At 32.2% G+C, this 19,231-nt stretch overlaps 4 protein-coding genes and 1 long non-coding RNA gene across 7 annotated transcripts; all 5 read left to right on the top strand.

The window, feature by feature from the left end:
- The first annotated feature begins 336 nt into the window (after positions 1-336).
- Positions 337-1,954, top strand: LOC131640284 (uncharacterized). The gene is made up of 4 exons (XM_058910694.1): positions 337-605; positions 700-909; positions 990-1,237; positions 1,367-1,954. Exons 3-4 carry the CDS (start codon positions 1,079-1,081, stop codon positions 1,940-1,942), a joined length of 735 nt encoding a protein of 244 aa, XP_058766677.1. The 5' UTR covers positions 337-605; positions 700-909; positions 990-1,078; the 3' UTR covers positions 1,943-1,954.
- A 116-nt stretch (positions 1,955-2,070) lies between these two features.
- LOC131640278 (uncharacterized) lies at positions 2,071-2,722 on the top strand. Its single transcript, XM_058910688.1, has 3 exons — positions 2,071-2,273; positions 2,358-2,522; positions 2,608-2,722. Exons 1-3 carry the CDS (start codon positions 2,143-2,145, stop codon positions 2,720-2,722), a joined length of 411 nt encoding a protein of 136 aa, XP_058766671.1. The 5' UTR covers positions 2,071-2,142.
- An 83-nt stretch (positions 2,723-2,805) lies between these two features.
- On the top strand, positions 2,806-3,367 carry LOC131640275 (uncharacterized). The gene is made up of 3 exons (XR_009295216.1): positions 2,806-2,871; positions 2,971-3,066; positions 3,152-3,367. It is a non-coding gene; the product is annotated as an uncharacterized LOC131640275 (long non-coding RNA).
- A 3,944-nt stretch (positions 3,368-7,311) lies between these two features.
- Positions 7,312-12,719, top strand: LOC131640276 (transcription factor MYB33-like). Of its 3 annotated transcripts, XM_058910684.1 has the most exons (6): positions 7,318-7,458; positions 7,653-7,710; positions 8,522-8,895; positions 9,768-10,740; positions 11,207-11,445; positions 11,591-12,717. In XM_058910684.1, the coding sequence occupies exons 3-6, from the start codon at positions 8,536-8,538 to the stop codon at positions 11,666-11,668; spliced, it is 1,650 nt and encodes a 549-aa protein (XP_058766667.1). In that variant the 5' UTR covers positions 7,318-7,458; positions 7,653-7,710; positions 8,522-8,535; the 3' UTR covers positions 11,669-12,717. The 3 variants fall into 3 exon arrangements, with proteins under 3 accessions (XP_058766669.1, XP_058766667.1, XP_058766666.1); XM_058910686.1 differs by lacking the exon at positions 7,653-7,710 and having other exon boundaries at positions 7,312-7,458; positions 11,591-12,719; XM_058910683.1 differs by lacking the exon at positions 7,318-7,458 and having other exon boundaries at positions 7,471-7,710.
- A 5,343-nt stretch (positions 12,720-18,062) lies between these two features.
- Positions 18,063-18,680, top strand: LOC131640277 (uncharacterized). The gene has a single exon (XM_058910687.1). The coding sequence runs from the start codon at positions 18,063-18,065 to the stop codon at positions 18,678-18,680; it is 618 nt and encodes a 205-aa protein (XP_058766670.1).
- The last annotated feature ends 551 nt before the right edge of the window (positions 18,681-19,231 follow it).

The following is a 19,231-nucleotide window of genomic DNA, read 5'->3' as shown; positions in this document are numbered from 1 at the left end:
GCCATCATTATGCAATATGTTATTTTGATTTAGTGCAATATTATGTTAGTAATCAATACTCACTCATTTAATCAATATCATAAGTTTCTTACTGAACTCACTCGTATGTATATTGTTCTTTGCTGCCACGTCAAAGCACTGAATCATTTAATGAATATCATATGTTTCTTACTGAACTCACTTGTATGTATATTGTTCTTTGCTGCCACGTCAAAACTCTTTGTGGGGTCTCTTTGTCTACAGTGACTACTTTTTACATGTATATAAGAGAATTAGATACCTTAATTTTTGAGCTAACCATTATTATGATTTTTTAAACAGGTACATGGATGATCCAACAACTCCTTCACAAAGCGGGGCAGACACTCAATCTACTCACAAAAAGGGAAGAGGCTGCACTCGGATGAAAAAATTGCAACTTAAGAATGTAGATGGTCAAAAATAATAAATTGATTTCAATACATTTGGGCAACCTTTAGGGAATAATGCAAAAGATTTCAAGAATCATGTGGCTTCTCTTGCTCGAGAGAAAGTTAGCATTCTAATTGATGATTGGGATAACGTTCATGATGAAACGAAGAAACGATATTTGGACAGGAATTACGGTAATTTTAATTGTGTTTGTGACTATTTTGATTAACTTTTGCATTGAATGTCTTAATAAATCATGCTAATGTTTTTATTTGTTGTGTAACATAGCAAGTATGGGATGTTCCTACTAGTGATATTGTGAAAAAGAAAACATTTTCATACGCGGGTGAACGTTGGAGGGCATTTAAAACCACCTTAGCGAGTAGGTATTTAAATGGTGGAAAACTGAGTGACACATCTCCTACTGAGAAATATCCTTTTATTGATGAGGAAACATGGCAGGTGTTTGTTAAAAAGAGAGAGGAACCTTCCTTTCTGGTTAGTTGAATTTATTATTTAATTGATCATTCAAACATATTTAAGTATTGTCTAATGAATTAGTATTTTATGTTTAATAGGAAAAAAGAAAAAATGCACAGAAGATTCAGGCATTTTATAAATATCCCCACAGATTGTCTCAAGGGGGTATTTGTTACTTGAGAAAAAGATGATGCAAGAAAAATTAAAAGAAAGACAAGAAATAGCTGGAGAGTCAGAAGTAACACCTCCATCTCCACCCAAACGTCATGAGAAGTGGAAAAGAGCCCGACTAAAACCTTCAGGAGAGTATACATCAGAAGGCACACGTTTAGTTGCTGAAAAAATTGTAAGTAAATATATAGTCTATTATATGCACAAAAAAATAATGTTTAAATTTATGATAATATCATAGTCACCGTAAATAAATTGATTTGCAAGTTTTTCTTATATTTTATTTTGTTTGTATATATTCAAGGATGCTTTGGTAGCAGAAGGAAAATTTTCCTCACAAGGACGTAATGATATTTTAGCAAAAGTCATTGGACCTGAGCACCCTGGTCGTGTTCGTGCTGTTGGTCAAGGTGTGAGGATTCGAAAATTCTTTGGATCATGTTGTCGTTATGACTCCACCCCACATATTATCAATAACGACCAACTAGAAACCTTGAAAATAGATCTTACAAAGGTTATTAAAGCACAAGTGATACAAGAGCTATCATCTTTGCCCTTTTCTCAACAATGTCAAAATTTTCCAAATTCCTCTCCTAATCCCACTCTATATTCGAGTACAAAGGGTAGCTCTGTTATGCCTCATACACCACATGATGAAGTAGATATTCTTGAAAAGTGTGAATTGTATATTGATGGAAACACTAATGTAGTAGCATATGCTAATGTGTATAATTTAGGGTCCATTATACATAATCAGGTGCTAAATAATGATATGCTAAGAGTGGCGGTTACTAAAGTGTTAGATGCGAATGCTCTTTTACCTGTTCCCACTCAGGAGGTGACAACTCTTAGTGAGGCCATCAACACTTTCATCCAATAGCCGAAAAGACTTTTGCAACTTATTCCTGAAAAGGTATTCATTATATTTATGTCCTTTTCTATTTATACTCGAGTCCTTTCAAATGTGTTGTATAATATTTTATCTTAATGGCTTAGGATGTTGCTAATTCTAAGAAAGATGAGGTTCCACCCAAAAGGTCTGAGCCTATTTTTCGAAAATTGTATGGTGTGGCATTGGATATGAAAACAACTTTGAAGTTTAAGGCTAAATACGGTGGAATTGATTATATTACCATCCCTAGGGAAGATATTATGGACTTGTGTATGGGTACAAAAGATTTATGCTTCACTATTTTACAAGTGTGGCTGACGTAAGTATAATTTGTTTATAAATTTAATAGCAAACAAAAGTTAGTTAATTTTATTTATAAGGTGAATACTTTTCAATATGTTAGATATCTACACCACCATTGTATGGAGTTGGGAAAAAGTGATGTGTATGGATTTCTTGATCCATATCTCATTCATAGTGAAAATGATCAAGTTAGTGTTCAAACTTTTATACAAAACAAGATGCACCAAGATCAGAAAGATTGTTATCTAGCTCCTTATCTCAGCAAGTAAGAATTGTTTCGTTATATTCAATTATTTCATTATACATATAATTCAATTTAATACATATTTAATTGTTTTTTTTCTTTGTAGTCATCACTGGCAATTGATCATCATCAATCCTAAGAAGCATGAAGTAGTCCTTCTATGTTCTATGGGAAAGACAAAGTCGTTAGATAAAAGTATCACTCGTATGGTTGAATTGTAAGAATTAAATTCATTTATCCTACATGAATTTGTGTGATATGTTTTAGACCACAAAGTTAATGAATAATTCTTTATTGTAGAGCTTTGGATGGTTATAATAAGCTACAAGGTGTGAGAAAGAAAACCAAAGCAGAATGGATTTATCCCATTGTAAGTTATTTACAATGATAATGAATAATTTCATATATGATCACATTTTAGACATTATTTACTAACTGGACGTTCACATTTGATCATATTCATTATTAGTCTCAGAGACAACCTTCACATTATGAGTGCGGCTACTATGTCATGATACATATGTTGAACATTGTATTTAGTGGTGTTATTGACTCATGGAAACAAGTACGTATAATAATTTTCAACAAGTTATATATAATTAATATTTTTTATTGATATGATAATTTAGTGTTAACATTTATTTATTTAGATATTTGGAGAATCAAACTCGTTTCCTAAGGATGAAGTAAAAAAAGTTCAAGAACGTTGTGCAAATATGATCCTTGAACTTATTGAAGCAAGTGAGGACAATGATGTGGATTGGTGAAGTAAGTGAGAAAAATAACGAGGATCTGTGTTTTGTATTCAGTGACAAATAGTTGCATTTTATTACATTGCTCTATTTAATATAGAAGTTATATTCAAGCACATTGCTCATGTTAGTTTTGAATGACATTATACAATAGATTATGTTTCAATTATTATATCATTTGATTATGTTTCAATTATTATATTATTTGATTATGTTTCTATTATGATACAAAATTATGTGTACTGTTTTCTATTTAATTATGGCTGAAAGTGAAATAGTGTCAAATGAGGGTAAAGATTGGTTATATGCTGTTAGGAAAAGCTGGGAAAAAAACAGAAGAAAAAAAATTGAAAAAAAAAACAATTTTCTTAGGTCGGTTATGAGTGAACTGATCTAACAAAAGTACTCGTATAAGTGGTAATGGGGTTTTTAGAAAACATTACTTGTTAAGTCAGTTACTCTTTAACCGACCTAACAAAGCTTTTTTAAGTCGGGTCAGATGTTCGACCTAAAAAGTCAAAACTTGTTACAACGCTCACTTTTAAGTCGGGTACAGGACCGACTTAACATGTCATTTTTAACCGACTTAAAAAGTGTTTTTTGTACTAGTGTCTTACTTTGGCATCGGAGTACCTTGCAGGTACATCCCCCTTCACTTTTCAAAGATCCAACTCCGAGCAGGCCTTGACGATCCTTCTAATCAGGTACGATAAAAAACTTACAAGTTATTTTCTTTGCTTGAAGAAATTACAAGCAGGGCTGACAAAAACATTGTTTAGATAAAGCATTTAAATATTTATAGATAATTTATTTATTTATTTTATTCTAATTTTTAATGTTAATTATAACTAAAATAAAATTTGACTTTTTTAAATTCTTTTTATTTTTTTTAATTAAAGACCAACCTTTAAAATTAGAACACTACCTACAAATTATTTTAGAGGGACTGCTATCAAATATTAATTAGAATATGATATTTTTTATGTTAATTATACAGATAAATAACTAATTTTGATATTGTTGATATTATTTATAATTTAAATAGATGATGTTCTTTTAATTATTTAAATAGATGATGTTCTTTTAATTATTTTTATTAAAAGTCTACTTTTACTATTTATCCGATGCTTTTAAAATGTCACGACTGACCCTGCTTACAAGTTAAATATACACAAAATAATGGCTTTACACAAAATAATGGCTTTTGTAAACCTTGAATTTTACTTACGTACATACATGTGAAAGAAGAAAAGAGATTCTTAGGGTGGTGATACTCAAATAAATCAAATAAACAGCGTGTGAAGTTGAAGCTGCTCATACACATTCACACCCAGTGCAGCCTAACCCATACTGGTTGAATGAAACAAGTACACACAAAAACTCATGTGCATTTCCAATTTGCATGTGCTTCCCATCCCCTCACTGGACCCTACACCACTAGTACTATTTTTTTAAGGTTCATGCTAACTTGCAGGCACACAAATAAAAAGTTTGTGTTAACAAAACTAAAAAATTAGACTTAATTGTAATTTTGATGTCCCTATTTTATTTTTTAAATTTATTTTGGTCTTTACATTTTTAAAATTATGATTTTGGTCTCCTCTTTTGAGTTTTTTTGTTGAAAAATGAACAAAAACAGAGACTAATTTTGCAAAAATAAAATAAAATAGGAAGACGAAAATTGTACCAAAAATTTAAAAAGAGAACTAAAATAGTAATTTTTAAAATAGAGGATCAAGATCATGAAAAATACAAAATGGAAGGACTAAAGTTGCCAAAAAATTATATATAATTTTTTAAATAAAATTAATGTTCAATTTCAAGCACAAAATTTTAGTTTAACTTGATGATATGGCATGAAAACAATGTTTTAAAAATCGAACCGGAAAATGAACCGGCAAAACGTGTGGGTCAATGCTCCATCGGTTAAACCGTGGTTGAACCGCATATTAAATTTAAACTTAAAAATCAAATAAATATATTATTAAACATCCTAATAAATTATTTTATATCATAATTTATAAAATAAAATTCTCAAACAATATAATTAACAATCTTACAAAAGAAAAAGAAGAAGAATGCAATTGAAGGCCCAATGAGAAATCAGAAAACAAATTAAGCCCTAATTGTTAAATATTTTTCTTAACTTCTTAACCCACACAATGTGATTCATCACTAGTACAATAACCTCATTTCTCCAAATTTGGGTTCTTTGTAAGCATAATTTTTCTCATCTATTTCAAGATCAACATTACTTATTCTATGTCCACAAACACTACATTATTTTTTCTCCTTCTATTTGCATTTACACTGTCTCATGTTTTCCAATTTTATTTTTTATCTTCCATCTATAATCAATTTTTTAGATCTTAACTAAACATAAAAATTAACTTTGATTTTTCAGAACCATCTAATTTAGTAAAATCGGTCTCAATTTTGCGATTATTTAATTTTTTTGCGGTTGAATTAGTTTTATTCCAGTTTAATAGATCTAACAGTTTGTTGGTCTAAAACGAACCGAATTAGACTATAATTCAAGATTTAACAAGTTCAATCCGATTTTTAAAACATTACATGAAATAGAATAAATAAAGTGATAACTAATATAATTTTATTATTCATATTTGTAAATAATAGATGACATAAATGAATATGATAAAATCCATTCCACTTTATGCCATTTATGCCATCTAATTTTATGTTTTTTTCATCCAATTTAATTTATATGTAATAAACTAAAATATTTAAATAATTTTATTTCACTCATTTCACTTTAATCAATCCAAATACATTCTTAATTCTTAACTTATATATTAAAGTTAACTAGCTAGCAACTTAGTGTTACTTTATTTTAAATATAAATTATTGATTTTTAAATTTTGAATTAATAAAATTCGAATAATTTGAAAAAGCAATTGCATATTAAAAATATTCAATTAAAAACAGAGCAGAGCTTGGTAAGAGTTCTGTGCAATCTAATTTATAAATTATTGATTTATGAACTTGGAACTTAAAACCTAGAGAGAAATACAATCCAAATATGTTTTTCTAGTAACTTAAATATTCAAATGTGTTTTTTAAAAATTAATTTAAAATCATAAACATATAAAATCATAAATAAATTTGATACTTAATGATATATTTACAAGTTTATATATTCCAAGATTATAATAAGGGTCATGCTAACGTGTGCCCTAAGGGCACATGTTAAGGATACTATAATTAGAAAAAGTTAAATATAATTAAATGCAATAGAGTCATATTTAAAATTTCAATACATTGAATGCACGCGTTCCAAGAAAATATTTCTATAAATATCTCATTAATTTGTGCCCTTGGGGCACATGTTAGCTTTTCCCTTATAATAATAATAATACTTCCTAGTACATTAGAATTCAAAAATACTCCTATTAAATTATCAATACTAGTGCTACTCATTTATTATATTATTGTTTGTACTTTACTTCTTAATGTAGTTCTGTCCAAAAACATTAAAACACCACACACCAACTTCCTTGATCTGCTTATCAAAAATAAAAAAACTCTTTTGATCTCATTTCTAACCCTAACCCTAACACTGTCACTTCAAACTTAGACCTTATTCTTCGGTGACAATTTTGCCCCCATTTTCCTAAAACACCGTAATTAAATTAAAATGCAAAATTCTCTCCGACTCTTTCTCAAAAGCGCACTTCAATAGCCAAAAATTAAGGAAAAAAAAGTACAACTAACATTTATTATTATTATATTCCTTTTTCAGTTATTAACCTATTCAAATTACATTTACCAACGTGTCCGTTTTTTTCGTTAATTAAAAAAACCAAGTCATCACCAATAACAATAATTTAAAAATTGATTCAGTCAAAGAAATTGATTTTAAATGAAGTAGTAGTAAAATCTTAATAAAAAATCCACACATTAATATCATGTGGTTTTATTAAAGAGTACACAAAAACATTGATTGAAACATAAAAAAGAAGTGCATGTGTTAGTACTATACTATTCACATTCTATTTTCACGCGCCTACTTCTTCTCTTCACTTCCTCTCTTTTCGCTTTTTCCCTTTCTTTTTTATTTTCTTTTTTCTTTTCTCTCTTCACACAACAAATGCAAAACCCTCTCTCTCTTTTTTCTTTTCTGTAGAGATGAAAGTGCTGTGAATTTTCTTCCATGTTTCGTTCTCTCTTCTCTCTCATTCTCTACGGTTCGTAGCTTCATTCAATTTCACTTTTTCTTCTTCGAATTTAGCTTCAATTCTGAGAGTTCACACTTTCTAAATTAGGGTTATCACTGATTTTGATTTTCAATTTTTAACCTAGTTTTACTATATACTGGTTTATCATTTTTCAATTTTTTTACTTTTAATTTTCGGAACAAGATTTTCACTGTTTCTTTCAGTTTCTTAGCTCAATTCAGCTTTGGATTACAATTCTCCTAAACGAAGTCGTTTTGGGAGGTATGGTTTGTAGTGTTGTTCGTTGTTTCTCATTCTTGTTTTCATGGAATTTTGGATTTATTGACATTAATTTAGTTAGTTAATTATTAATTACTGATTACTGATCATTATGATCATAGCTTTTATCTTTATTGTTGTTTCTCAAAATTAAGACACTGGGAAATCCTCTTTGTTTATGTTAAATGTTACTATTGATATTGTAATGTGATAAATGTGTATTGTATTTTGATGACCGGGTTTAGGGTTTTTTGGTGTGATGAAAAAGAGTTGAAATATGTGTTGTGTTTTAGGGTATGGATATTGTGTTTTTCTTTTTCATGTGAAATAATCATGTATGTTATGTATTTTAGGGTATGGGTATTGTGTTTTTCTTTTTCATGTGAAATAATCATCATGTGTTAACTGTGTGTATTTATTTGAGTCTCTATTGGGTAAGCATAATTAGTTTGATAGTACTTTACTCCAATATAATGCTTTGTTCTATTTTGGGTTTGGGAAATCTTGCTTTCATGGTCCTGATCAGGCATCACAAATTTCCCAAGATTAAAATTTTGCCTAATTAGAAACTTTTCCAATGAAATTTATGCTTTTTGTTTTGTTTATTGGTTAATTTTGTGCTTTTGGTGATTTTTGTTTCCACTTAAGTCATCATTTATTATTATTCTATTCCTCTAAGAAAATGAAATATCCGAAAGTGAAAGAGTAAACTTTGTGGCTGTGAATGGATATTTAGAACTTTTGCTGGTTTTATTTTATGTGTTTTCTTTTTATACTTAGGATTTGGTTTGTGGTTGTGATATGCTTTGGATAGGAACCATATAATATATGATGAAACGGATGAAAAAGGAGATTCCGGATGACATACTCCATGATGATCAGATTGGTTCGCAGTTGAATGATGAGGATAATGGTAGAAGTGCCTGTGGAGTTGTTCTGAAGAAAGGGCCGTGGACAAGTGTTGAAGATGATATATTGGTCAAGTATGTCAACAAGAACGGAGAAGGGAATTGGAATGCCGTTCAGAAGCAGACAGGCCTGTTGCGTTGTGGAAAAAGTTGTCGACTGCGATGGGCTAATCACCTAAGGCCACATTTAAAGAAAGGGGCATTTACTGAGGAAGAGGAGCGGTTGATTTGTGAGCTTCATTCAAAAATGGGAAACAGATGGGCACGCATGGCAGTGCATGTAAGCATATTGTGTATTGTTTTTCTTTTCTTACATATTTAGCTCTAGTTTTTTCCCCTTCATTTTCCAATAGCGATGTCATTGTTATCTCTTCCTTGCACATTTTTACATCTAATAACTTCTTTTTTAACTTCTCTGAAATTATGGAACACTCTTGTTAGATTTGTGCATATAATAAAGAACATTAACTAAATAGTGTATGGCATGGGATATACTTGCAGGCGTTAAGATTACGTAGAGATCCACACTAACAAATGTGGTAGAATACAGTTCACTTGTCTTTTGTTAGATTCCTAATGCATAATGTCACCCATTATATATAAGTATTTAATTCTACAATATTTTTTCTGTCACATTTACGGAATGAAGACCTTTACAACATTCAATTTTCTGTGTTTGCCAATGATTTGTTTTGGCATGTAGAACTCTTGTCGCAGTTAAGGTTAGTTGTAAATTTATACAGTAGTTAGTAGAAAACGTCATGCCACTTGTTTGTTTAATTTATAAAGCTGTGTGCATAACATTCTGTTTAACATTATGATATTGTACTTCTAATTATTTGCTTGCCTTAATAGAAAAAAAACCTATTGTATTGATTATAAAGCATATTCAGTGGCTAATGGATTGGTGTAATGTCAGAATATATAGTGGTATCAGTTATATATGATGTATGTATATAGAACTTTGAATTAGAACATCATGTATGTATGTATGTATGTATGTACTTTAGATTAAAACTTTTCAGGAATGATGATCATGCATTCCACAGGATTTTATAAATTGTGCCAGTCAGTATTTTCTTCATTTTTATTTTCAATATTTTGTGCTCAATATCTTTATTCATTATAGTGATTTATTTTCTTGGCTTGTAGTTACCTGGTCGTACAGACAATGAGATAAAAAACTATTGGAACACTCGGATCAAGAGGCGTACCCGAGCTGGCTTGCCACTTTATCCTCCTGGTGTATATCAAGCGGCTCTTAATAACCAAAGCACCGGTAGAATTAACGGTGGTAATAAAGTGCATTCTGATTTCTTGCATAAAAGGAGTTTTAGTATGCATGATGCAATGTTTGACTGCCTGAAGGATACCCAGGGAATCTCACCTTATTCGCCTGATATTTCTGATTACGGCAATATGCAAAATGGTTTTGATTCTTCTCAGTACTGTAGTTTTGTGTCATCGACATCATCTAACCCTAAACGTTTTCGAGAGTCACCAATACCGTTTCTTGATTTTGGTTGTATTGACAGAAGCGATGTTTATCCATTTGAACATATTCAGGATGATGCTTTTGATAAGTTGACACAATCATTTGGAGTGCAATCACCTCTTGATCCTGGTTTCTTCTCAAACAGCTTAATGTGTTACAGCCATTCACTTAAAAATGGCAATTTCTCTACTTCTATGCCTTTTGAGGCTGTGAAGTCGGAGCTCCCTTCACTCCAATATCCGAAAATTGATTTAGGTAGCCGGAGTACATCTCCCTCACACCCACTACTTGACTCAATTGATGATTTTATCAAATCTCCTACACCAATTAGTACACTGGAGTCAGATTGTTCTTCTCCACAAAATAGTGGCCTGCTGCAATCTGTACTTCATCAGCGGAAGACTCCGAGCAGTTCAAAAAACCAATATTATGACAGAAGTTCATATTCATCTGCTGCAACTCCCTGTGAAAGAGATGACCTGTCAGCATGGAGCATGTATGAGCAAGAATGGAAAGACTATGCTGACCCTGTATCTCCATCTGGTGTATCTTCAATATTGAATGATTGCCCTGCTGTTGTTGCCAACATAAATTCAATGGATGAACAGCCACCTGTTCAGACCGACAATGGTTAGTGCCTTTCAGTGTATGATATGATGGATGATCATTCATTACAAATATTCACATACTCATACCTTCTTTGTATATGTCTTTGTCACGATCTGAAAATTGTTCATTATCTTGGAAATTTCCTGTTCCATTGTGTAGTTTGTTGTTTAATCAAGTGCCAAATTTTAAAGTAATTGTAGAAAGTTGAAACGCTCTATAGAAAAAGGCTTAATGAACCCTTTTTTAATTCACAAAGCATAGAAGTCTTCATGCAGTGTAAACATGTTTACTCGACTCATGGCTGATAATAGTTTAAGAAAACAGTCTTGTCAAAATAAGTTAATTTAAGTAGTCACTAAATTTTATTTTTTATGAAGGTTAGCATATTCCCAACAAACTACACAATGGAACAGGAACATTGTGAAATCAATATTATGAAAATCGATGCATATGGTTTTCCTATTAATTCCTTAAAATTCATGTGCAGGCAACATTGTGAAATCAGAGTATGTTGATCATATGTGGTCCCCTGACAGTTCTTATATCAAGTCTCTGTTGAACAATAGTCGGCCAGATTTTGTGCTTGATTCAGGTTGGTATGAGCCGTGTTCTGGGCATGGCAATAACCAAGCCATTGCCACTGATGCTACATCGATGTTTCAGGAAGATCAATTAGCCACCGACTATAAACATATGACTGCTGCTGGAACTTCTAACCCAAGTCAGGTATGGGAGTTAAGTTCTTTTGGATGGAACAACATGCCTGCTGTCTGTCAAGTATCTGATCTTGGTTAAGAAAACATCCAAGATGTGTGATTTGAAACTGCTGTACTAATTGCATTCGTGTTGGTTTTCTTAACATGGTCGTCAGGTGTTAATATCTTTACGTGTGTTGATTTGGACCGAGAAATATTTTACGTGTGATTTTTTAGTACTGAACAATTGTTAAGTGACTTTTGCTGTGATGTGGCTTTGTAATTTTTGTGTTTCATGACTGTACCTCTATGAATCTATTGCTGACTTGCGATTAATTTGTGTACCTCTATGAATCTTTTGCAGACTTGTGATTAATTTGTGTATAACATTGCATTAATTTGTGTAGAACAACATTGCATTTGAAATATTATGTAGCTGGATTGATTGAGAATGGCTTGCAATATTTTGCTTGTTTTCGTTTGATATGATTTTTGTAGGTTGTATGATTAGGGCTAAGAAATGATTTTTGTTATGATTAGGGCTAAGAAATTCTAGACATGTCTAACCTTTTTCAAGTTTCATTAATTTTTATTGATGGTTATGATGACATGTGACCTCGAAAGGCTTTTTGAAAAAGACAATTTTTAAACTTTAAAGATATTGAATTTTCAATACAATATTTTAGTATCTAATATTTTAAAAAATGTTAAAAAGACACATGTTAGTATAAGAATTGAAAAGAGAGAAATTACTTTAACTAAATTGATATAGTAATTTTGCACAACTGTCTTGAAGGAAATTTGAATTCCGTTTCTTAAGATTATAAATCAAACTTTTCCTACCGAGTAGATGGACAATTTTATTTCTATTGGATTATGTCTAACTAGCTAAATTTCAGATTGTAACCTGCAGTGCCTTCAATTATTTATTGATTTAATCATACATTGATACATATAGTTGATACCACCTAGTAATTTGAATAAAATCGGTAGTTCCCAAATCAGAATCCTGGCTATGCTAATGATGGCATTAGAAACAGTAGTACATATCTTACCTAATGTCCTGTAGAATGCCTGAAAATTTTAGCTGGAGTGGAGACTGTTTTGGATGCTAATGTTGCCCATTTATCCTTCTTCATGTCCAATCAAAGGCCGCTTATGTTTATTTATTTGATCATGTCTGACCATTCTTCAAATAAGTCTGCAACTCCCATGGGTGGACCTACCTTAAGGCATAATGTTTTAAAATTGCACCTATTATCAAATTGATGAAATTGCATGACTAAATCATATTAAATGAGATAATTTAGTTTAATAACTTATATAACTCAATTGAATAAATAAGTTTTTATAATTTAGTTTAATAACTTATATAACTCAATTGAATAAATAAGTTTTTATAAAAATCTATAAAATTATTAAACCGGTCTACTTAAATGACTCGATCTCTAAAAAAATCACGATATTTTACCAAATTTAAATTCGGTTTTTTTTGGACCAAATTAAATTCAAATTCTATAATTTTATTTTTTTTATAAATTATCAAAATGTCATTTTGTTTGATAAAAAAAGCATTTAATCCATCGGTTTTTTAAATCATTGGTTTTACCAGCATTGATCGATTTTGGCCAGTTCTCATTGATTTAATAATTTATTCTATTTAGCAATCAATTCAGACGAATGATCCTTCTGATTCTTAGTTCGACTAAATCTAGTCTACTTTTTAAAATACTGTCACCACCTCTCAAGTTTCTCTCTCCCTTTATATTTGTTAATCCCTAGTAGATGATTTTCATTATAAATATATTCTTTAAATAATATTATTTCTTATTTTCAATATAATTTAATTCATATTTAGCCACCTTAATATATAATATAATATATGGGTCCTCCCCTGGTAACTCCATATTCAGGCTACTTCAACTTTTATATGATTAAGTGATAATTTGTAGTAAAATAATTATTGTGTAAAAAACTCAACCGAATTAGGTATTTTTACGGATGCATGCCAACTATATTATTGTGTAAAAAACTCAACCGAATTAGGTATTTTTACGGATGCATGCCAACTATAAGATCATTTTTTTTTACATATTTTCAAATCTTATGATTTTATTCAGGGCCGACACAATCAAACAGGATGCCCCATTCTAATTTAAAAAATATATCCAAACTAAAAAAAAAAATTATAATTATAATAATTAAAAATCAAACCTCAAAAATATAATTATATGATGATAAAAAAAGTTAATTATATTTATTTTGACTTTGATCCATTTTTTTTGATGTATTGTGTTTTTTTACTATAGAAATTTTTAATTTATTGGATTTTTTTAATAATATTTTTCATATTTATTAACATTAATGTAAAAAAAATTGGATATTTTAAGATTTAGGGGCCCTATAAATTTTAGGACCCCGCGTTGTAGAGTCTGCTGCTCCTGCACTGGGTCGAACCTGATTTTATTGAGCCGTACTGACAATTGAGTGAATTTACTGTATTTATTGTGAATTTACATCAAACTTCACGTATTGTCTAGGCTAATCGTCTTAAAGTAGGGGCTAGAACTAGAAGTAGATCAAACAATTATTTATGTTATTGAGAAGCTTCCCCACCAACAAATGTGAGAGAATTAGAAATTTTCTTAGTCTTGTTAGTAGAAACATGTTCTCTCCTATTTGTGAGCAATTGTTGTCATCTATCAGAAAAATAATATTTAATAACAATAACTACGTCCAGTTGTTCCAGAGTCAACAAGTTTGACCTTCTAAAAATGTCAGAAGAAAGGGATCAAGAATATCTATGCCCCATTGTGAGAAGGGCCATGGTGACATTAATATGCATTACTAAGACGAGAGAGCATTGTGAGCATCTTCGTGCTTTTGACATAATCCACATGAGAGGTGTAACACCCTTCTAAACCCCCGCGGCAATTAAAATAAAAATCAGAGTAAACATAAAGCAAGGGTGCCACAATTAATAAAAATAATGAAAAACCATAAGTCGTTCGTCATGCTTTATTAGGAACGATTCACAAAATTATCAAAATACATCATCGACACAGCAGAATGTCATTCAACGGTATCGTAAGACATCACCAAGACATAAACCAAACGATACATAATCCAAAACAATAAAGTAGAGTATCATAAGTAACTCTTAAGTCTATTCGTTCCCCAGTGTTACAAATCAGAGCATGACTCGACACGGACTACGGACTAGCCTATGAGCTATCCTCACCAAAACAAGATGTCGCTACTTCTTAATTTGAAAATATCAACATGTAAGGGTGAGTCTCATTCGAAATTAATAAGTATTATACAGTCATAAGTAATAAAACATCATAGCATTATCATTCACCCAATCCCAACATGTATTCAGATTTATAACAAATGATAAAGCACCAAAATCAAATACATCATTAAGTATAATACACGGTCATTTGATCATACCATATTATCATGCACATGAATGATTGACACTATGCATGTGGTACCATACATGGGATAAACCCATCCAACTGATCTTTCATCATCTAGATACCGTCCAACCGGCACAAATTCCACACAATGGGAATTATGCCCACCATCTGATCCACAACATCACCGGGATCCATCGCCAAAATGCGTATGAAATGAATGTTCACATATGACATACTTATAACATCACCGATCCGATGCTTCGCATCGTCTCATTACCACTCACCATTTCATAACCAATAAGCATGCACATGTATTAACAATCATTCCGTCATATCACATTTAATCATGTTAAAACACCACCCAATCAAATGAAATTCAAATGGCTACACCACCACAACAATACATTGTTACATTCACACATATATGTACACAATGATATAGTCCATTAATTAAATTAAACCACCATTTAAAATAAACTAGGGCCACTGCCCATTTCATCAATTCATCACATAAAGCTTTAAATTATCTTCGCAACGCTCAAAACGACGCTCAAAACGGATGTACGGTTTGAAAGTTATGCCCCTCAGAAAATTTGTCAAAAATTGGTTGCTATGCATCGGCGCAAACCCCCTTCAGGTCGACGCATTGGATTTTCTGTCCCCCTTGGGTATGCGCACGCTGACCCTATAGGTTGATGCATGCTGTCACTCAGGTCAACGCAAACTGATACTTTGGTCGACGCATCTGATGCTTAGGTCGACGCATTCTTCCCAGATGCAGAATTTTTCTGCGATTTTAACATGTTTCTTCTCCCAATCTCATCCAAATCGCACCAAAACAGTCTCATACCAAAACATCATCAGATAACATATTATAATTACAAATATAACACGTTTTAGAAGTCATTTAACACCAAACCATTCATCAAATTCATCAATTGCATCAATTCAACATTAACAACCTAAATCCCCAAAAACCCCAAAAACCAAAACATGCAATCGAACCAAACAACAATCCTAATCAGTTCACTACCCCTGATTATATAATAATCACTAACCCGAAGAGTCCCCCCTTACCTCTTGAGTCGAAACTTCGAAGGTCCTCTTCTTCCTCTTCTTCTCCTTTTCACGTATCTTCTCTTTTTCTCAGACTTACTCTTTTGCTTCTAACTTCCCCTTTTCCAATTTCCTTATTTTATGAAAAATAGAAAATATCTCAATAAGGCTTACATAGTTAACACCTCCCTTTTGCTAACCACTACACTAAGCCTAATTGTCTATTTCTACAATATTCTTCAATAATTTTCCAAAAATGCCAATTAATCCAATTAAATAATTTAAAATCCAATTAAATTAAATAATGGAAAATATGGGGTGTTACAAGAAGCACAATGGATCAAGCAAGCCATGACGCTTAAAAAGGTTATCTCGTAAGGATCATATCTTAGAGGAGTAGCCAAGAAAGAACCACCACTTTAGTGACGACTTAACTACACCATATAACGAGTAGAGTCTGATCCAAGGGCAATATATATCGATGCAACAAAAAAATATCATCTTTCCCATGCCAGCAACACTAGGAATGACAACGGGGCGGGGTAGAGATGAGTTTAAGCATTACCAGCCCCGTCCGCATCCCTGTACCTACCCTGCCCCCGCCTTTAGTCGGGGGTAACAAATGACCACCCGCTTCTAATGGGAAACAGGTTTCCGCACACCCGCCTGCACAGAAAGTGTAATTTTGTTTTAAAATGTATACATTTTTTCATAGAAACAAAAATCAATAATTAAACTAAATATTTAATTATTTTAATAATAATAATAATAATCTTTGTTCATTTTTATTTAATCTATATTTTTTAAAAAATGATTAATAATTCTAACAAATTTGTTATCTTAATATTAAGAAAAATAAATGGATAGTAAAATTATTAAAAAAAAAGGAATTAAAATAATTTTAATAGGCTGGAGCGAGGGTGGGTATAGGGCGGTATTAACATCCCACACTTTCGCCCCCGTAATTAAAAATTGGATTTTCTCCGCATCCTTCCATGCCCTCAATTAAATTGGTTTTTTTATGTTAGATTTGGGACAAAGGCGGGTGGGAGCGGATTTTTTTTGCTATGTCTAACCAACACCAATAACTTCTCTCTAGAGAGAAAATTGTCACTTGAATTAACAAAAGAATGTTTCTAAACAAAAGGGATCTCCTCCATTAAAAATACCAAACTATGTACTCTCCTCCCAACTATCAATCTCACTCACCTTTCACGTATTGATTAAAGATAGGATGAAATATAAGGAAGCCAACTCTTAGAGGGATTTGCCCCATCCATGGGTCTTCCCCAAAAGAGATGAAATTTTGAAGATTTGAACTTAAAGATCTAGCAAAAGATCTTGAAGCCGTGAATTTGAAGTTATGATGTTGTGGAGTCAATTAAAAATTTAAAAATTTCATGGATTGTTGTCTTTTGAGCCAATTTTTTTTATATAAAGGAAAGTTATCCTTATTTCAAAATATACCAATTTTATAAATAAATGACTCTCTTTGGTCACTCCTTCTATTTCTTTTATAAGTCTTTTTCATTACAATTAACATTAGTAGTGCTGAGAGAGTGAACAATTTCATTGGGGAGTTGTGCAAATGTTGTGCTACAAGAAAAGTTAAAATTATCCACAAATTGTTGGTGATTTTAGTATCATCAATGTATTTTAGTAGTAATGTGATTTACTATAGGCCGATGCAATTATGCGTTAAGCTTGAAACGAGTTAGGGTAGTGCGGAGTGCACGCTCGTCGAGCCAAATGAGTAATTGAATATGAATAATTGAAACGGGTTTCCAAGGGGCAGAGCCCCTGGAGGGGTGCGGGGCAGCGCCCCGTTCGAAATTTTCCTATGAACAGTCGAACCCTTTCCCAACCGACATGACCATTTTCTGAACAGTTGTGTCTTTTCGGTTTCTGTTATTGATCTCCTATATAAGGAGTCATTTGGCCTCGATTTTGGATAAGAGAAACTATACTTTCTCTCTACATTCCTGATCAGTTCTCTTTTGCCAGAAACAGATTGTTTTTCGAGAATTATCCCCACATAGATTTCGTGAACCCAGGCAAGAATAGGGTCGAAATACTTTGTTCGGAAAGTGTACGAACATGATTCTTCGAAGTTATCCAGGATTATCATACCCCAAAATCTTACAAACGAACAAAGTGTTTTCTGATAATCATGTATGGAGGAAGCACCGTCAAGGAGATGACTAAAAATTTCGGAAAATTGAACAAGTTTCAAGGACAAGACTTCAGGCGCTGGCAGAAGAAGATGCATTTCATGTTGACAACGTCGAAGGTGGTGCACTTCCTGTCTACACCAATTCCAGAACTTGTAGAGGATGACACGGTTGAAAATATGAGGCGCAGATCAAAGTGGGAGAACGACGACTACATATGCAGAGGGCACATTCTTAACGGTATGTCTGATCCCTTATTTGATATTTACCAAAACATGGAATCTGCAAGGGAATTGTGGGATTGTCTCGAATCCAAGTACATGGCAGAGGACTCATCCAGTAAAAAGTTCCTGGTAATCGATTTCAACAATTACAAAATGGTTGAATCGAGGTTTGTCATGGAACAATTCAATGAACTCCTCCGAATCCTTGGAAAATTCACACAACACGGATTGAAGATGGATGAAACAATATCTGTCTCAAGCATCATAGACAAGTTTCCTCCTTCGTGGAAGGATTTCAAACACAACCTGAAGCATGGAAAAGACGAATTTGTCTTTGATCCAACTTGGAAGTCACTTGCGCATAGAAGAATCTCTAAGAGCGCAGGAGGATGACAAAGGAAAAGGCAAAGAAATTGCTGGACCCTCGGTCAATATGGTCGAAGAGGGTGGTAAGAATGATAACAACAAAAACAAAGGAAAGAAGCGTGCTTTCAAGAACAAACAGGGCAGTTACTGTGCTAATAAGAAACCGATATTAGAATGCTGGAAGTGTGGCAAAACAGGTCACTTCAAGAAGGGTTGCCGTTTTGGCAAAAAGCACGACAACGCGAAAGCAAGTGGTTTAGGAAAGGGGTCTAAGGACCAATCCGAAAACCAAGGTCAGAAATCAATTCGTGATTTGAATAGTTTGATTAAACATTCGGTTTCACTAAATTCTGAAGCATTTTATGTGCAGGATGATGCTATCGCATGGTGGATTGATTCTGGCGCCACAACACATGTTTGCAAGGATCATTTATGGTTCAAGACTCTTGTCCCAGTGGAAGATGGTTCTGTCCTCTACATGGGAGATGATCACTTCGTTCCTGTTGAAGGCAAAGGAAACGTGGTGCTAGAATTCAATTCTGGAAAAACTATTACTTTGTTTAATGTTTTGTATGTTC

Source organism: Vicia villosa, unplaced genomic scaffold (genome assembly GCF_029867415.1).
Source record: "Vicia villosa cultivar HV-30 ecotype Madison, WI unplaced genomic scaffold, Vvil1.0 ctg.003025F_1_1, whole genome shotgun sequence".
NCBI classification, from domain to species: Eukaryota; Viridiplantae; Streptophyta; class Magnoliopsida; order Fabales; family Fabaceae; genus Vicia; species Vicia villosa.
Note: the sequence above shows the minus strand (reverse complement) of the source record. Positions and strands in the feature narration are given on the sequence as shown.

Coding starts and splice junctions, on each gene's coding strand:
- LOC131640284 (XM_058910694.1), top strand. CDS start 1,079: ATGATGCAAGAAAAATTAAAAGAAAGACAAGAAATAGCTGGAGAGTCA. Junction 1,238..1,366: donor GTTTAGTTGCTGAAAAAATT/GTAAGTAAATAT, acceptor TATATATTCAAG/GATGCTTTGGTAGCAGAAGG.
- LOC131640278 (XM_058910688.1), top strand. CDS start 2,143: ATGAAAACAACTTTGAAGTTTAAGGCTAAATACGGTGGAATTGATTAT. Junction 2,274..2,357: donor ATTTTACAAGTGTGGCTGAC/GTAAGTATAATT, acceptor TCAATATGTTAG/ATATCTACACCACCATTGTA. Junction 2,523..2,607: donor CTAGCTCCTTATCTCAGCAA/GTAAGAATTGTT, acceptor TTTTCTTTGTAG/TCATCACTGGCAATTGATCA.
- LOC131640276 (XM_058910686.1), top strand. CDS start 8,536: ATGATGAAACGGATGAAAAAGGAGATTCCGGATGACATACTCCATGAT. Junction 10,741..11,206: donor ACCTGTTCAGACCGACAATG/GTTAGTGCCTTT, acceptor ATTCATGTGCAG/GCAACATTGTGAAATCAGAG. Junction 11,446..11,590: donor GAACTTCTAACCCAAGTCAG/GTATGGGAGTTA, acceptor CATGGTCGTCAG/GTGTTAATATCTTTACGTGT.
- LOC131640277 (XM_058910687.1), top strand. CDS start 18,063: ATGTATGGAGGAAGCACCGTCAAGGAGATGACTAAAAATTTCGGAAAA.